General features: G+C 45.4%; 1 protein-coding gene across 1 annotated transcript in view; it reads left to right on the forward strand.

Moving 5' to 3' along the window:
* Nucleotides 1-11,528, forward strand: part of LOC142259342 (uncharacterized) — a gene marked incomplete at its 5' end in the record, with an annotated part of 71,414 nt that extends 59,886 nt beyond the window's left edge. The window contains one exon of the mRNA XM_075331806.1: nucleotides 9,617-11,528. Coding sequence (XP_075187921.1) covers nucleotides 9,617-10,323 — 707 coding nt within the window. The remainder of the gene's footprint in view (nucleotides 1-9,616) is intronic.
* Nucleotides 11,529-19,500: the final 7,972 nt, after the last annotated feature.

The raw sequence follows: 19,500 nt of genomic DNA on the forward strand, positions 1-19,500 counted from the left end.
GTCACAGCCAGCATGCCAGAGAGACTGTGAGAAACCCCCATTTGCCTGGAAACGGAATGCTGGAGGATTGTGACTGATTCCCTGGACATTTATGCCATTACTGGACAATTTTACCCTCTGTTTTGTGGATTATGTTATGGACCATTTGATTTGCTTGGCATAAATGCTCTTTGGATTGTACAGCCATCTCTCGCTCTGTTGATTGTGTGATATGGGAGAAGGATCCCGTCACAATTAATTAAAAAAAAACATTAAATATTATTAATACAGCTAGCTAAACTTATATTAATATATAATATTAGGACATATTGAGTATATATGCTGACAGTCCTGTCTATATTGGAGGCTTACATCATGTGTACAGCAGAATCTCCCTATATGGATTTGAACTGCTGCATATATAACATGACACTTCTCGGAGGGGAAGGGTCTGGAGGCAGAGGGGAATCGTCCCTGCAGAAGGACCCATGTCGAAGCTGCTGAGCCCTAAACCATCCACCCATCCAAGATGAAGCAACACATGATGACATGTCTCCAGCATTCCCTTACCCATTCAGGATCCAGGGAAAGATGAATGAAGAATAAGACTTCTACTGATTTAGTAAAGAAATGGACTATTATTGAACTCCTCACGTAAGCTAACGAAGAATACTATTTTTCATTTCTGTAACTGAACTAATGAATTGTTCTATTTTTGTCAATCATTTCTACTCAATATAAAATACATTTATTTTTACATTTTTTGAAGTCTATTACTCATGCGTCTTAATACGTATTTAAAGAAAAATATATTTAAGATATATATTTTTAACAGACTATTAGACCATTATATGTATACGGTTCAAACAACACTATAATTCCATCACCACGAAAAAAGGCTCCAACCGCTTGATTAACTATATACATGAAAATCACGATGGTAACCCTCACTCCTTGTGGTTTGCAGGTCTGGTCAGATGCAGTTGTTATTTTTTAGTTCACGAATGGCATTATACTAATTTTTGGTTAAATTATATAACTTTTAAGGCTGGGGTCACATGAGCATTAATGCGATTGCATTGCATGACACTTGGCTCCCGCTCTGCTGGAGTGTAAGCTGAGTGTGATGCCACTGTGATGCTATCCTGCGATCGCAGCACAGCTGCGGGGAAGAGGGACAGGCGCTGCGGAGGAGAGGGAGGGACTTATCTCCCTATCTTTTCCCTTGTCAGCTGATGTGTATATCGCACTGCACTCCGTTGTGAAGCGAGTGCAATGCGATGTTTCTCTCACACCCATAAACTTTTATGGGTGCGAGTGAAAACGAATCAGATTCCAACCACAGAATGCTGCAATTGTTTTTTCGGTCCGATTAGGGCTGAGAAAAAAATTGCTCATGGGAGCTGCTCCATAGAGTAACATTGGTCCGAGTGGAAAGCGATTTTTTTATCACATTCCACTCTCCGTTTTACTCGCCGTGTGTCCTTAGCCTTACTGTTATTGCAGGAAACATAACGGTGCAGAGCCAATAGGTCCTTTTCTACCAAATTCTGAATCATGTCTAATGATGGTATACGAGATGTTACTGGATAATAATGAGGGTTTGAGACCTTAGATTTTACATCATGATCCCCGACCAATTCTTCCAAATTACGATCCTCCTCCAATTAGTTTAGCATTACAATGGCCTTCTGTTCAGAGAAAGAGAATCCTTCAAAATCTGCTCCCTTCCCCCGATCTGCTAAACTTTCCTGTGCTCCATGTTGGGCTTTGTAAGTAGCCGGACACGCTCCATGTGCTGAGCTTAACTGGCCTATATAAGACTACCAAGATACACACCCGTGTCCTGGTATTAGGACTATTAGTCTGTGCAGAGCGACCTGTCTGCAGTCTCCAGAACATCTCCAGACTATCTGTGGCCTCCAGCACCTCAGCTACCAATCTGCCTGTGGCTTCCAGTATGTCTGCACCTGTCTGAGGTCTCCAGGACGTCTGCAGCTTCCAATACCTCAGTTACCTGTCTGCCTGTGGGTGTCAGTACCTCTGCAGCCTGTCTGCAGTCTTCAGGACTTCTGCTGTATGCCTGTGACTGGTAGTGCCTCTGCTACTCGTCCCAGGTTTTCCAGGATATCTGCTCCATGTCCGTCCACGGCTTTCAGTCTCCTGTCTCCCTACAGCCTCCATTACCTCACTTTGTGAGCCCTTCACAGAATCCAAGACCATGGTTCTCAATGGCGCAGTTACGATCTTTTTTGGGAAAGTCCCTACACGACTCCGCTCCGCACACCTCGTACACACACGACTCTGCTCCGTACACCTCGTACACACACGACTCTGCTCTGTACACCTCGTACACACGCGGCTCTGCTCCGTACACCTCGTACACACGCGGCTCCGCTCCGTACACCTCGTACACACGCGGCTCCGCTCCGTACACCTCGTACACACACGACTCCGCTCCGTACACCTCGTACACACACGACTCTGCTCTGTACACCTCGTACACACACGACTCTGCTCCGTACACCTCGTACACACACGACTCTGCTCTGTACACCTCGTACACACGCGGCTCCGCTCCGTACACCTCGTACACATGCGGCTCTGCTCCGTACACCTCGTACACACTCGGCTCTGCTCCGCACACCTCGTACACACTCGGCTCTGCTCCGCACACCTCATACACACGGCTCCGCTCCGCACACCTCGTACACACTCGGCTCTGCTCCGCACACCTCATACACACGGCTCCGCTCCGCACACCTCGTACACACACGGCTCCGCTCCGTACACCTCGTACACACACGGCTCCGCTCCGTACACCTCGTACACACTCGGCTCTGCTCCGCACACCTCGTACACACTCGGCTCTGCTCCGCACACCTCGTACACACTCGGCTCTGCTCCGCACACCTCGTACACACACGGCTCTGCTCCGTACACCTCGTACACACACGGCTCTGCTCCGTACACCTCGTACACCCACGGCTCTGCTCCGTACACCTCGTACACACACGGCTCTGCTCCGTACACCTCGTACACACACGGCTCCGCTCCGTACACCTCGTACACACACGGCTCTGCTCCGTACACCTCGTACACACACGGCTCCGCTCCGTACACCTCGTACACACACGGCTCTGCTCTGTACACCTCGTACACACACGGCTCCGCTCCGTACACCTCGTACACGCACGGCTCCGCTCCGTACACCTCGTACACGCACGGCTCTGCTCCGTACACCTCGTACACACATGGCTCCGCTCCGTACACACATGGCTCCGCTCCGTACACATCGTACACACACGGCTCTGCTACATCCACACTGTAAACCCCTCCTGACCCCACACATAAACTTCCCCTCATCCAGCACCATGACAACCAGCACAGCAGAGTCCTGCATACACTGAGGAGCTGATCATGTGACCCTGACTCCTCCCCTCCATGTGACATCATCACAGGTCCTGTAAGCACAGAGCAGCCATATCTCTAGTGTGCGGCTCTGCAGGTGGAGGTAGGTGCAGGGTATTATATATCTAGTGTGCGGCTCTGCAGGTGGAGGTAGGTGCAGGGTATTATATATCTAGTGTGCGGCTCTGCAGGTGGAGGTAGGTGCAGGGTATTATATATCTAGTGTGCGGCTCTGCAGGAGGAGGTAGGTGCAGGGTATTATATATCTAGTGTGCGGCTCTGCAGGTGGAGGTAGGTGCAGGGTATTATATATCTAGTGTGCGGCTCTGCAGGTGGAGGTAGGTGCAGGGTATTATATATCTAGTGTGCGGCTCTGCAGGTGGAGGTAGGTGCAGGGTATTATATATCTAGTGTGCGGCTCTGCAGGTGGAGGTAGGTGCAGGGTATTATATATCTAGTGTGCGGCTCTGCAGGTGGAGGTAGGTGCAGGGTATTATATATCTAGTGTGCGGCTCTGCAGGTGGAGGTAGGTGCAGGGTATTATATATCTAGTGTGCGGCTCTGCAGGTGGAGGTAGGTGCAGGGTATTATATATCTAGTGTGCGGCTCTGCAGGAGGAGGTAGGTGCAGGGTATTATATATCTAGTGTGCGGCTCTGCAGGTGGAGGTAGGTGCAGGGTATTATATATCTAGTGTGCGGCTCTGCAGGTGGAGGTAGGTGCAGGTTATTATATATCTAGTGTGCGGCTCTGCAGGTGGAGGTAGGTGCAGGGTATTATATATCTAGTGTGCGGCTCTGCAGGTGGAGGTAGGTGCAGGGTATTATATATCTAGTGTGCGGCTCTGCAGGTGGAGGTAGGTGCAGGGTAATATATATCTAGTGTGCGGCTCTGCAGGTGGAGGTAGGTGCAGGGTAATATATATCTAGTGTGCGGCTCTGCAGGTGGAGGTAGGTGCAGGGTATTATATATCTAGTGTGCGGCTCTGCAGGTGGAGGTAGGTGCAGGGTATTATATATCTAGTGTGCGGCTCTGCAGGTGGAGGTAGGTGCAGGGTATTATATATCTAGTGTGCGGCTCTGCAGGTGGAGGTAGGTGCAGGGTATTATATATCTAGTGTGCGGCTCTGCAGGTGGAGGTGTGTGGAGATTCCTCATTACTGGGGCAGGCGGCATTAACCCCTTCAGCTTTGAGACTTTATTGATGTTTTTCTCTCGCTGATTTCTATGAATAATGAGGTTTTTGTTCCTTTTCCTCTGATAGATACAAACGCCCCAACTATGAGAGGCCGGAAGTGAGGAAATCCGTCTGCCCTCGGTCCTCGGCTCCTTTCTGCCCTCGGCTCCTTTCTGCCCTCGGTCCCCGGCCCCTTTCTGCCCTCGGTCCTTGGCCCCTTTCTGCCCTCGGTCCTTGGCCCCTTTCTGCCCTCAGTCCCCGGCCCCTTTCTGCCCTCGCTCCTCGGCCCCTTTTTTCTCCCCATTCAGGTCCCTACAATATCGGATCCTCTCAGTGGAGATCTTCTATAGAAGAGAATTCTCCTGATTGCCCCGTGAAGGATGGATATGGACAGGGACAAGATGGCGGAGAGGATATTACACCTCACCCTAGAGATCCTCTTCCGGCTTACTGGAGAGGTGAGAGATTCTGATGACGTCACATTACATCATTCTTATCTATGGGAATAACAGATGGACAGAACTGGAGAGGTGAGGACTCTGGAAATGTCTGGAGTGAGATTTATTACTGTGTCTCTCCATAACCAGGATTACACAGTAGTGAAGAAGACCTCTAGTGAGCGCTGTCAGGCCCCTGTGTCTGAGGGATGGGGAAGACCCCTGAGCCCAATCACGGGGCCTCCACCTCACCCCACGATACATGAGGACATCAATGACCAGAAGATCCTAGAACTCACCTACAAGATGATTGAGCTGCTGACTGGAGAGGTGACACTGCTGGGACATTATACAGTAACGCTATGAAGGGATCGGGGGTGACGGTATCATTGTATGTGTCAGGTTCCTATAAGGTGTCAGGACGTCACCGTCTATTTCTCCATGGAGGAGTGGCAGTATTTAGAAGGACACAAAGATCTGTACAAGGACGCCATGATGGAGGATCCCCAGCCCCTCACATCACCAGGTAATAGACAGGACTAAATACACACGGCTTATAATTATCTGTATGTAAGGAATGAATTCAGCCCCTGTATGTGTCTCCTCCAGGTCTATCCAGTAAGAGGACAACACCAGAGAGATGTCCCCGTCCTCTTCTCCCAGAGGACTGTAAACAAGAAGACCCCGATGTTCCTCAGGATGTGATTCCTCCAGCTCTATCCTGTAAGAGATATCTACTCATGTACTTTCTGCACTAATTTTGTGTTTACATTTTTAGGCTTTCTGCTCTGGTTTTTTTCAGTTGTATTTTCTTTGCTTCTGCTTCTTCTGCTGTTTGTTTCTAGTCCCTTCTCTATGTCGTTATGAAGGCAACTTAAAGACCTGCAGAGGGTTCATGAATACTCTGTTTCCCTAAAAATATGCCCTCGTTACAGTCAGGGCCAGCATTGGGAGGAATCAAACTGTGCAATTTCTTAGGAACCCCAGTCTCTTAAGGCCACTTTACACATACAGATAAATCTTTGGCAGATCTGTGGTTGCAGTGAAATCATGGACATATTGTTCCATTTGTACACAGCCACAAATCTGGCACTGATTGTCCACAATTTCACTGCAACCACAGATATGCCGCAGATTTATCTGTGTGTAAAGTGGCCTTTACGGTCACCATCAGTTGTATTCAGAAGTTGATTGTTTAAGGACCTCTGATGAAGTCATGTGACATGATGTAACCAAAGGTCTCTTAATTGCAGGAGTCTAAAATAATTGAACAGAAGACAGGCTGGCATGCAGGACTGGCATTAGGGAAAAGGGAGAGAAAACTGGGCAATTTCACAGGGCCCCCATTTTCCTAGCGGCCCCAGTGTTTATATGCCGATTAGGACTGCTTAAGAACCTTTTTGACATCACGTCATGTGACCAAAGGTCTCTTAATTGCAGGAGTCTAAAGCTGAAGAGGAGACAGGCTGGTGTGTGTGTGTGTGTGTGTGTGTGTGTATATAGCTAGATAATAGAAAAAAAGACTACAGCCGCACACTGAAATACCACATTTTTAAACTACCATAAAATATCTAATAAAATTATTGCTTTAGAGAATGTGAACTACTGGCAAACTACCCTGGAAGGAATGGAGACCCCTACAGAAGGAGATTTGACACCTAGACCCTGATTCTTCAAAGCAATAATGCCAGAATTCTGACAGAAATCACTTATCAATCAATTTTTTGTGCAACACAGAGTTGTGAAAAAAGATTATGCGACTAAATCATCATGGCGCGCTGTGCTGACATCACTCGTATGTCCTTCAGCTCCCAGCAGTACAAGCAGACATGGCCTCGCCATGGCCTTCGCCACTGCGAATAATCTGACTATCAAGCACGTGACTGTGATCGGAGGAGGTCTGATAGGTGCTGGGATAGCGCAGGTAGCTGCAGCAACCAGACACACTGTTGTTTTAGTGGACCAGACTGATGACATCTTGAAAAAGTCTGCAAAAAGTATTGTAGACAGCTTGAAAAGGGTCACTAAGAAGATGTTTGCGGACAAGCCTGAGGCTGCTGCACAATTCATCAGCAAAACCCTCCCAAACTTCAGCACAAGCACAGACCCAGCGGCCGTGGTGCACAGCAGTGATCTGGTGGTGGAAGCCATAATAGAAAACTTGGAAGTGGAAAAATGCACTAATCAAGACACTGGACAAATTTGCATCAGAACACACCATATTTGCCAGCAACACATTCTTATTGACATAGCCAACTCCACAACTAGGCAGGATCAGTTCGTAGGGCTGCATTTCTTTAATCCAGTACCAATGATGAAGCTGGTGGAGGTCATTAAAACACCAATGACTAGCCAAACGACTTCTGACTCTCTCATGGACTTCAGTTAAACACTAGGAAAGACGCCTGTGTCATGTAAGGACACTCCAGGGTTCATTATTAACCATCTTCTGGTACCACACCTAATGGAATTCGTGCATCTTCATGAACGAGGTCATGCATCTAAGGAAGACATGGATGTTGCAATGAAATTGGAAGTCCGTTACCAAATGGGTCCTTTTGAGCTTTTGGAATATGTTGGTCTTGACACTAGTAAATACACCACTGATGGTTGGTACCAGATGGAACCTGAAAACCCATTTTTTGCCCCCCCTGAATTACTCAATAAGCTTCGAAAGAAGACTGGAGAAGGATTTTATAAAGACAGATGGTTGGCCTGGCTGCACTGCAGAGCTATATTTTTATAGTCTCTTGTTTACTTTGATTACGATGACCGCTGTTGTTTTTACATTGCACTGTTTTCTCAGCACTTATTTACACTCTAGTGCCTTAAGGCCCCGTCACACATAGAGATAAATCTTTGGCAGATCTGTGGTTGCAGTGAAATTATGGCCATATTGTTCAATTTTTACACGGCCACAGACCTGGCACTGATTGTCCACAATTTCACTGCAACCACAGATCTGCCGCAGATTTATCTGTGTGTGACAGGGGCTTTACAGCCATGATTCTCTATTTCCTCCACATAGTTTTGTACCACTGATTCCAAACATTTATAAGTCATAGCCATTCTACAGTCAATAAAAAATAAATGTAAATAAAAATAAATTGTGTGACTTTTAGAGGTTTCACGCCAATTTTAACCAGCTTCGCAAAAATGGACAGTGCTTGGCCAGAAGACGGGTGGGATGTCACCGCTTCTCTACTTCATAACAAACTGTGGCGTTCCCTATGCCAGAAATCTCACGCCAGTCCCTGATGTCATTTTTCAGTGTACATCTCCGGTCTTGATGAATTGGAGCGCTAATGTATACCTGCACAGACAGCAAGACCATGCTACCTGCTTGGTTCCAAAGCCTAAGGATTGGCCATCAATCTTACAGTCCCGAACAAGCCCATTAAATATTTGGCTTCTGTCTCTATTATATTTTCATCTTCGAAAAAAAACCTTTTTGAAATTGTCTATGTTGTGGATCAATGTCACAACGAGATGCTTGCAGGCATCGCCAACTGTCATGGCAGCATCAGGATCTGTGGAAATTACACATTCTGGCACTCTTGCTTGCTAACTTCTCTGTTATCTGTGATCAGCGCAGGGAGACGCAGGCATCGAACCACATACTTAGTAAGACTAGCAAGAGTTATTCTCTGCTGGGCTCCTTGTTAGTGTCTTTGTTTACATGCTGTAGGGGAGCCAGTATCATTCGCTTCCCTTCTGTATATGCTGGCTGGATAATTCCATTAATGCCAGCTATAGTTTACCTATACAGGTCTGGTGAGGTGTTGTGATACAAACTAGTGGTTGTTGTGCATTATTGCTGTGAGCAGTTGTGGTGTTAACCCTTGTTGTCTTTTTGTTTCTGCCTTCCTTCTCTTGCTTTTCTCCTTAGTATCTCACTGTTTATTTCTGGGAGTTTGCAGTGTGTCTGAATTTTGGTTTTCCCATCTGTCTTAATCTGTATTTACATCATACTCCTGCCCCTTTCTTCCACGTTCAGGGGTAATCCAGAGGTTAGGGATAGCCTAAAGTCTCCTAGCATGACGGAAAGTATAGTAGCCCCCTGTCCCTCATTACTCATTATCCTACAGTCACATTGCGACAATCAATCAGATTATTTACTGTAGCACATTCCAGAGAACTGGTGCTAGGAATGGGAGATCAGAATTAACGAAGATGTAATTCTTAGATCTCAAAATTGGAAAACAGATTCAGAATAATTTGTTTCCTAATTTAATTTCTGATGTTATGGTTTAAAAATATAAATCTACTTTCAAAATTATATAATTAAAAAATAATAATATTGTGTTTTATTTATAGCCGATAACTGTATCAGGAGTTCAGATGGACGTCTAATATCTTCAGAATTTAAAACAGATGATGAAAGTATTACACATTATACATATGAGGAGCATGCTGTTGTCCCAGATATACCTTCAGTCCTTTCATGGAAAACTCTATCATCAGATCTTTTCAAACAAGTCCAAAATTCCCATTTATCACAGAATTGTAAGCAAAATAAAAGTTACAGAAGGGATGTGGAACATGAAACGGCTCCTACAAGGGAGAAACCATTTTCATGTTCAGAGTGTAAGAAATGTTTTATTCGGAAATCAGACCTTGTTAAACATCAGAAAATTCACACAGGGGAGAAGCCATTTTCATGTTCAGAGTGTGGGGAATGTTTTATTCAGAAATCAGACCTTGTTAGACATCAGAAAAATCACGCAGGGGAGAAGCCATTTTCATGTTCAGAGTGTGGGGAATGTTTTATTCGGAAATCACACCTTGTTAGACATCAGAAAATTCACACAGGGGAGAAGCCATTTTCGTGTTCAGAATGTGGGAAAGGTTTTATTCAGAAAATAAACCTTGTTACACATCAGAAAATTCACACAGGGGAGAAGCCATTTTCATGTTCAGAGTGTGGGAAAGGTTTTATTTGGAAATCTGATCTTGTTTGGCATCAAAGAACTCACACAGGGGAGAAGCCATTTTCATGTTCAGAGTGTGGGAAATGTTTTATTCGGAAAGCAGACCTTGTTAGACATCAGAAAATTCACACAGGGGAGAAGCCATTTTCATGTTCAGAGTGTGGGGAATGTTTTATTCGGAAAGCAGACCTTGTTAGACATCAGAAAAATCACACAGGGGAGAAGCCATTTTCATGTTCAGAGTGTGGGGAATGTTTTATTCACAAATCACACCTTGTTAGACATCAGATAAATCACAACGGGGAGAAGCCGTTTTCATGCCCAGAATGTGGTAAATGTTTTACTAGGAAATCAGGTCTTGTTTACCATCAAAAAGATCACACAAAATAAACCATTTTTATGTTCTGATTGTAGAAAATGTAATTCTCAGAAATCAGATCTTGTTAAACATGTGAAGAAGCCGCACAGGGAAGGAACCTTTTTCATGTTGTGAATAATTGAAATGTTCAACTGGCAAATCAAGTCTTGCCGACATCAGAAAACCAACAGATCAGAGCAGCCATTCTTGCTTGCAGAATTTGCCAAATGTTTTTTTATCATTAATCAGGTCTTGTTGTCAGATGAGTCACATGGGAGAAGCCATCATGATGTACTAGAATTCAACTGGTTTTATTTAAAAATCAGCTACAAGTGCTCAAGTAAGAATTGGTGAGGGAAAGAACCATTTTCTCTCTTTTTAAACTTATCGTATTTTTCAGACCATAAGAATCTGGTCATGACGCACTGTTATGGGGGGATTTGCTGCTGACACTTTATGAGGGTAATATCCCCCAGTTTCTATGTGTTTGATGACTTTCCCTTTAAATAGTGCTTATAACAAATCTGTGGCTGCCTTTATTATTTCCTAAAACAGTGAAGAGCCGCAGATTAGTGTTTTTTTTTTTAATATAATCCAGTACTAAAACTTTTGGAACTGTCCCTAATGTCTCCAAAAGGAACTTCCAGGTTGTTAGATCCCACAACTGTCAGTGATCATTCACAGTGGAAGAGTAAACTCTACGACCCCAGCTCTGCGGCATCCTTCTTAAGCAGTTCAGTAAAACCTTAAAGAAGTTGTCCCGTTACCAAAACTGATTTTTTTTTTTTTTCTGTGACATCTTGCTAATATGTGCCTCTCAACACATCTATTATGTTTTTTCAGCAAAATTACCTTTTATTGTGCACTAGCAGCACATGCTCATTGCTGGCTCCAGCTCTGATGGGGTAATCTCTCCTCTGACTTCCTGTGTTCAGTTCCTACAAGTCCCAGAATTCTTTGTGGCTCTAGGGCGGTGTCTAGCTTATCTAACACACCCATTGTGTCTAATACACCCACTCTGCTCTCCACCCACACCCTCCTCCCTGCCTCTTCCCAGTGGATGTGCACTGAGAGAAATCACAGAGACAGCAGCAGCTCTGCACAGCCAGAGGAAGATAGTGTGTGTGCGCGTATATACAGTGTGTGTGTATGTGTGCGCGTATATACAGTGTGTGTGTATGTGTGCGCGTATATACAGTGTGTGTATGTGTCCGCTTTACCTTGGCTGGTGATCCAATTTTGGGGGACCCCGTGTTTTTTGTTTTAAATTATTTATTTAATTTAAAATAACAACAGCGTGGGGTGCCCTTTGTTTTGGATTACCAGCCAAGGTGAAGCTGCCAGCTGTGGTTTGCAGGCTGCAGCCGTTTGCTTTACCCTAGCTGGCTACAAAAGATAGGGGGACCGCATGTCATTTTTTTTTATTATTTATTTATTTTTTGGCTAAAAACAAGGCTAAGCACCCCTTAGTGCCACATGAAAGTCACAAAAGGGTGCCAGCTTAGAATATGCAGGGGGTAAGACATTATATATGTATTTCTTATCTATCTATCTATCCATTCATTCATTCATCCCTCTATCCCTCTGTCTCTATATCTATCTATTCATCTCTATATCTACTCATCTATTTATCTTTCTTGCTGCGGACCGCAAAAAACGGAAGGCACGCAGATGTCACACGGATGCCACTAGGATGCATCCATGAAAAAAAGGACCGTTTTTTTGTGGCCCGCAAAAATGGAACGGTCATGTGAATGTAGCCTTAACAGCAGTCGCTGCCTGCTGCCGGTCACATGTGACCGTGTGCGGGCTGTGTGTACAGGAGTTCAGCTGAGTTCAGATCAGCTGACTCAAGTGTCGGCCGATCAGGCTGGGGCCACACGGGGATTACTGCGATCCCCTCGCATTACACTCGGCTCACGCTCAGTACAGCAGAGCTGAGTGTCATGCGTGTGTCCCTGTGACTGAGGTCCGACTGTGCGAGCAGACCTCAGCTGCGGGGGGGCGGTCCAGCACTCGAGGGGTGGGCCAGCACTGAGGAGGGGTGGGAGGGATTTCTCTCCCTCTCTCCTACGTAATCCACCGATGTACCGCAAGTGCAGTGCGATTTTTCTCTCACCACATACACTTGAATGGGTAAAAGAGAGAGTCTTGCATTACAGTTGTAGCATGCTGCGATTGTTTTCTCGGTCCAATTAGGGTGGAGAAAATAATCGCTCATGTGTGCTGACACACAGGCTAATATTGGTCCGAGTGGAATGCGATGTTTTATCGCACTCCACTCGCACTGTTTTTCTCGCCATGTGGCTTAGACCTTACTTGTTCTATGTCCCCCGGCATCCATCGCAGCGTGTGCAGGCTGGAGTTCAGCTGAGTTCAGATCAGCTGACTCCAGTGCTGGAGTGAACTCCGCTGACCTCACAGCCCGTACACGCTGCAATGGATGCAGGGGGACACAGAACAAGTAATCGGCCGACACTGGAGTCATCTGATTACTTGGGATAAATTGAGCAGTAAAATGCTCTGGTGCTCGATGGGCGAAGCCCATGTCGATTTTTTTTTTTTTTTTAAATTCATTAAAAATAAAAAATAAAAAAAAAAATCACATTGTTTGTGGGCTCCCGTTGCATTTTCTATTGCTAAGGGTAACCCAAGCAGCTACTGGCTGCTAACCACCGCTGCTTGGTGTTACTTTCACTGGCAATAGAAATCCAGGGAAGCATTTTTTTTTTATAAAGGTTTTTGCCTGAAAACGTTTTTAAAAAAATGACGTGGGCTTTGCCATATTTTTGTATGCTAGCCAGGTACAGCAGGCAGCTACGGGCTGCCCCCAACCCCCAGCTGCCTATTTGTACCCAGCTGGAAACCAAAAATATAGAGAAGCCCTTTTTTTTTTTTTTAATTTCATGAATTTTATGAAATAATTAAAAAAAAAAAATGACATGGGCTTCGCCGAATTTTTGAGTCCAGCCAGGTACAACTAGGCAGCTGGGGATTGGAATCCGCAGTGAAGGGTGCCCAAACTTTCTGGGCCCCCCGCTGCGAATTGCAGTCCACAGCCGCCCCAGAAAATGGCGCTTTCATAGAAGCGCCATCTTCTTGCGCTGTATCCAACTCTTCCAGTGGCCCTGGTGGCAGGTGGCACGCTGGGTAATAAGGGGTTAATACCAGCTATGTTTTACCAGCTGGTATAAAGCCCGAGATTCTTAATGTCAGGCCAAGTTTGACCTGGCCATTAAGAATCCCCAATAAAGGGTTTAAAAAAAAAAAAAAAAAAGACCACACAGAGAAAAATACTTTATTCAAAGTAAATACACAGACATGTTTAGTACTCCATCTCACCCCTCCACGATGGAGAGATTTCTGTACTGGGAGGAAAAGAGAGCGCGGGGGGGAGGAAAAGAGAGCGCGGTGGGGGAGGAAAAGAGAGCGCGGTGGGGGAGGAAAAGAGAGCGCGCAGGGGGGAGGAAAAGAGAGCGCGCGGGGGGGAGGAAAAGAGAGCGCGCGGGGGGGAGGAAAAGGGAGCGCGCGGGGGAGGAAAAGAGAGCGAGTGGGGGAGGAAAAGAGAGCGAGGTAGGAGGGAAAGAGTGCGGGGGGGGAGGAAAAGAGAGCACGGTGGGGAAGAAAAGAGAGCGAGGGGGGGGAAGAGAGGGAGGGAAAAGAGAGGAGAGAGGGATAAGAGGGGGGCAGAGAAGAGGGGGAAGAGGGGAGGGGGAGAAGAGTGGGGGGAGAGAAGAGAGTGGGGAAAGAACGGGGGGGGGCAGAGGTGCTCTGTCACCAACTGTCTCCACTCTGTGACTTGTGGTGCAGGTGACAGAGTGCAGACAGTTGGTCCCATGCAGCAGAACAGATGGCAGAGCACAGTGGTGACATGCCTGTCAGTGTCTTGCTGCTGGGAGGAGCAGATGTTCACACTGCCCGACACCGGCCGCTCTCCTGACATCGCAGCAGAGCGGGCGGGTGGAGAGTGTGATCACATACTTACGTGCAGGGGGGGATTCAGCTGAAGAACCCCCCCCCCTGTACTGCACACTGGCGCCCCGTGCCTCACCATCTGCAGGACGCTTTGCCGGCTCCACAGTGACGTCCTCCAGCTCCTCCCCTCGATACTGGGCTGTGATGTGCAGTAGTTACCGCCCACAGCCCTGTCACTCAATCTGAGTGGTGCCAGCCTCATCTGACGTACCCGTCTTGTTTGAGAGCCCGGAAATGCCGGGACGTCAGAGGATGCTGGCGGCCACAGCTCCAGGGGGTCATGTGACAGGCACTGAGCGTGCAGGATAGCGCCGCTCAGTGCCAGAACTGGAAACAGAAGACAATGGAGAAAACGCCTAGAAAGGTAAGTAGAACAAAAAAAAAATGGGTGAACCACCCCTTTAAACAGTATGTGACAAAGCTAGATTAGTTGAGAGAGCAATTACTTGTGCTTAGAGCAGCTGCAGAGATTTGTGGGATCCCACGCTGCACACTAAGATCCCACAAAATGGAAATTCGAGCTCCAATTTGCTAGTAAGTTGGGTATTTCAAGAGCATTTAGGAACATTTGTGAAATGTTTTGATACTGGATTATATTTAGATAATTCAGTAATCTCAGGTTGCCCACTGCTTTATTTACTAAAAAGTGCAGCCCCAGATTGGAGATAGGAACTCTTAAGTATATCACACTGTATATAATTGCATTTCAAAACTTGTTTTGTTAATAAATGCTTGTACAATATACAGTATATTATTCTTCCCTGTCTTTCTCTATTGTTTAGATGTGATGATTTTGCCTCAGAACCTCTGGGGTTGAGGCAGATCTGTAGACATTTAGCACAAAAATAGTGAGGGGATGTCACAGAGGTGTCACGGCCGGCTGACAATCCAGTGGCAGAAGTTTTGAAAAATCCCAGAGATTTGCAGAATGTGTTGTTAACTGACAGTTCTTTGTTTCTGCAGCAGCGGACTCTATAACTCTGGGAAACTGTCAGTTTTTCCTCTCAGTTGCCAGCCTCTGACTTCCTTTATAAACCTCACCCTGGGGTGCCTTGGGTGAGGTTTATAGTTGATTTTGGCTGCTGTTTGCAGCGGTTGTCTCCTCTTGTTGTTCCAGAGACGTTTGTGGTAGCTGCTCCTAAGATAAGTGTTTGAATTTTGCTATGTACCTGGGCTCAGGTGGTAGCATTTATGTCTCCCCTGTATTGTTTCCTTTTGTCTCCCTTAGCATTAGTGGTGTTGACGAAGAACTCATACCTGCCATTCTTACTTAGTCCCAGATCAGGGTTTGCCTAGGGTGAGGTATTGCTGCTCGGCGACAAGTGCAGAACCTATATAGGGTTGGTGAGGGTGAGCTGTATTGTCAGGGGTCACCACTTCCCTCTTTCCCTAGTGATAGGGCATTCTTTTTCCCTTCCCTTTGTATTGTACTATACGGATGGTATAGCTTCTACCCTCAGCCGTGATAGGGGAGAAGTGAATCGCATTCTGCGTCCTGGATATGTGGAAGTTGTGCCGGGCCCAACTAGAGGGGCAGCCCTTCTGGACTTAATTTTAAGCAACAGGCCAGATAGAATAACAGACGTACGAGTGGATGGGCACCTAGGGAATAGTGACCACAATATAATACAATTCCACTTGTTCTTCAGTAAGGTGCCTTGGAGGGGGGTTACAAAAACGCTGAATTTCAGGAAAGCAAAGTTTGATCAGCTTAGAGAAGACCTTCGCCAAATTGATTGGGACAATGTCCTCAAAAATGGGAGCACAGAAAATAAGTGGAACATTTTTAAATCGGTATTAAACACCCACTGCGAGCTAGCCATACCATACAGAAATAAGAGGGCTAGGAACAGGAGAAAACCAATGTGGCTAAATAAGGATGTAAAAGGGGCAATGAATAATAAGAAAAAGGCATTTAAAAAGCTAAAACAAGAAGGCAGCGAGGAAGCATTAAAAATATATAGAGAAAAAAATAAAATGTGTAAAAAAACAAATATATTTAGCAAAAGTAGAAACTGAGAGACTCATTGCTAAGGAAAGCAAAACAAATCCCAAACTATTCTTTAATTATATAAACAGAAAAAAGATTAAAATTGATGGTGTTGGCCCTTTAAAGAATAATGAGGGTAAAATCATAGAAAGCGATGTGGGAAAAGCAAATGTTTTAAATACTTTTTTCTCAACTGTGTTCACACAGGAAAAGCATATGCCAGGGGAAATGCAGAGTGATCATGTAAATGCCCCATTAAGTATGACCTGCCTAACCCAGGAAGAAGTGCAGAACCGACTTAGTAACATTAAAATTGACAAATCACCAGGCCCTGATGGCATTCACCCTCGGGTATTAAGGGAGTTAAGTAATGTGATAGACAGGCCTCTATTCCTTTTATTTAAAGACTCTATAGAAACTGGGTCTGTTCCACTGGATTGGCGGCTAGCAAATATGGTACCAATATTCAAAAAAGGGTGCAAAAGGGAACCTGGAAACTATAGGCCGGTAAGCTTAACATCTGTTGTGGGTAAAATGTTTGAAGGGTTTTTAAGGGATACTATTATGGAATGTCTCAATGTTAATAACTGTTTAACTCCATATCAACATGGATTTATGAAGGATCGCTCCTGTCAAACTAACCTGATCAGCTTCTATGAGGATGTAAGCTCTCACATGGACCGAGGAGAATCATTGGATGTCATTTATCTCGACTTCGGTAAAGCATTTGACACTGTCCCACATAAAAGACTGCTAAGTAAAATGAGAAAGCTTGGGCTCGGGGAAAATGTGTGTAGATGGGTAGGTAGCTGGCTTAGTGGTAGAAAACAAAGAGTGGTTATTAATGGTGCATACTCAGATTGGGCCAGGGTTACTAGTGGGGTGCCACAGGGGTCTGTATTGGGCCCCCTACTATTTAATATATTTATTAATGATCTGGTGGATGGTTTACAGAGTAAAATATCAGTATTTGCAGATGATACAAAACTATGTAAGGTAGTTAACACAAAGGAGGACAGTTTGCAACTACAGATGGATTTGAGTAAATTGGAGAATTGGGCTGAAAAATGGCAAATGAGGTTTAACACAGATAAGTGTAAGGTTATGCACATGGGAAGGAGAAACAGATGCTACGATTACTTACTAAATGGGAAACTGCTGGGGAAATCAGACATGGAAAAAGACTTAGGCATCTTAGTGAATAAGAATCTAAATTGGAGTGCCCAGTGTCAGGCATTAGAAGAGGTCTGGGGGCACGAGATGAAAACATCATTCTCCCTCTGTACAAATCACTCGTCAAACCACACTTGGAGTATTGTGTGCAATTTTGGGCGCCGGTGCTGAAGAAAGACATTACTGAACTTGACCGCTCCGGTCACCTCCACGCAGGTAATGAAGACAGCCGCGCGATCAGCTGATCTGTCACTGAGGTTACCCGCGGCCACCGCTGGATCCAGCGGTGGCCGCGGGTAACCGCAGTGACAGCAGCTGATCGCGCGGCTGTCTTCATTACCTGCGTGGAGGTGACCGGAGCGGCGGTGTCTTCTGCTGCTCCTGTCACCTCCATGCAGCAGAGCTGGACGCGACGCTGGAGGACTGTGGAGTACGCCGGACATGGAGGGTTTGTGGGGGGTAAATTGGTAATGAGGGAATGTGTTTGTGTTTTTTATTTCTAATAAAGGATTTTTTCATGTGTGTGTGTTTTTTTACTGTCACTTACAGATTAATCATGGAAGGTGTCTCATAGACGCCTGAGAATACCATCCTTCAGCCGTATGGCTTTATCTGGCTGGTTTTAAAATTGGGGGGGACCGCACGCCGTTTTTTTTAATTATTTAATTATTTATTTCAATACACAGTATAGACACGCCCACCGGCTGCTGTGATTGGGTGCAGTGTGACAGCTGTCACTCAGCGTGGGGGCGTGTCTCACTGTAACCAATCATAGGCGCCGGTGGGCGGGGAAAGCAGGGAATACGAAATTGTTTAATGGGCGGCCGGCTTTTTCAAAACAGTAAAAGCCGCCGGAGCAGTGTGAATGCCGTGCAGCGCCGGAGATCGGGGATTGGTGAGTATGAGAGAGGGCTGCTAACTTTAGGAATTTAGGAGATTAGCGGTCACCGGTGAGTCCTTCACTGGTGACCGCTAATCAGGACGCGGCACAGACAGAGCCGCAGCATGACCGTGAAGTCGGGTGAAGTTCACCCGAGTTCATTCTGACAGTGCGGCTCTGTCTGTGTCTGCTGTCATCTGCCATTCAGCTCTGCTTCATGGCTGTCTGTGTCTGCTGTTAGCGGCCATGTAGCAGAGCTGAATGGCAGATGACATAGTAAAAACGCATCCCTACACATTACACACGCTTGGCAAGTCAATAAAAAAAAAAAAAAAAAAGGTGCCCAATGCATACGTCACGGAACACATGATCTAAAGGATCGCACACAAAATTGACCAATTTAACATAGACTACTAACGCTCGTGTGACAGCAAATGAACGACCAACGTGAAATCTCATAGATCCCGTATGCAACCTGGGCGTGTCACATCGCAAATGCGATTGTACAACTAATTGCAACGTGTAAAGTGGGCTTTAGAGTCTCCCTTCAACCTTAAAAACTATGAAACTATAAGTTGTTAAGACATTCTGGTCCCAATTTATCGAAGCTTTTATGCCAAAAAAATGTCACAAAAGCTTTGAAAAGTCACAAAAATTTGGATCAATTCATAATTGTGCCAAATTTTGGGGGCTCTTGCCATTTTCACTCTAATATTGGCAGGGTTTGGGTGGGACGGGGGCGTGACACCTCAACTCCTTAAATTCATGACGAGCTGTGGTGTTCCATATGCCAGAAATCTCACTCCATTAATACTAATATTTCTGGCATGCACAGGAAAAAGATGTCAATATGGTTTCTAAGAATATTTTATTTTCATATTCTGCATAAGGAGTCAACCAAAATGCCAACGTTTCGGCTCACATTTGAGCCTTTTTCAAGGCATGTATATCTAATAACAAAAATAAATATAAAGGCAATGTCAGTCAAAGGAAAAAATAAAATTATATAAAACAAAACAAAATTATGTACAGATATGTGCACAGGTTACATAGTGCAATTTAACCATGAACATATTGAATATAATAATTGACGATATGTCATACAGGAATCCATAAGGAAGAAGAATTAAATTATGACATAGAATATATTTTACATCATATGGATGACTAGCAGACAGTCTTAATGGCAAA

The sequence above is a fragment of the Anomaloglossus baeobatrachus genome (assembly GCF_048569485.1).
Source record: "Anomaloglossus baeobatrachus isolate aAnoBae1 chromosome 5 unlocalized genomic scaffold, aAnoBae1.hap1 SUPER_5_unloc_9, whole genome shotgun sequence".
Classification (NCBI taxonomy): domain Eukaryota; kingdom Metazoa; phylum Chordata; class Amphibia; order Anura; family Aromobatidae; genus Anomaloglossus; species Anomaloglossus baeobatrachus.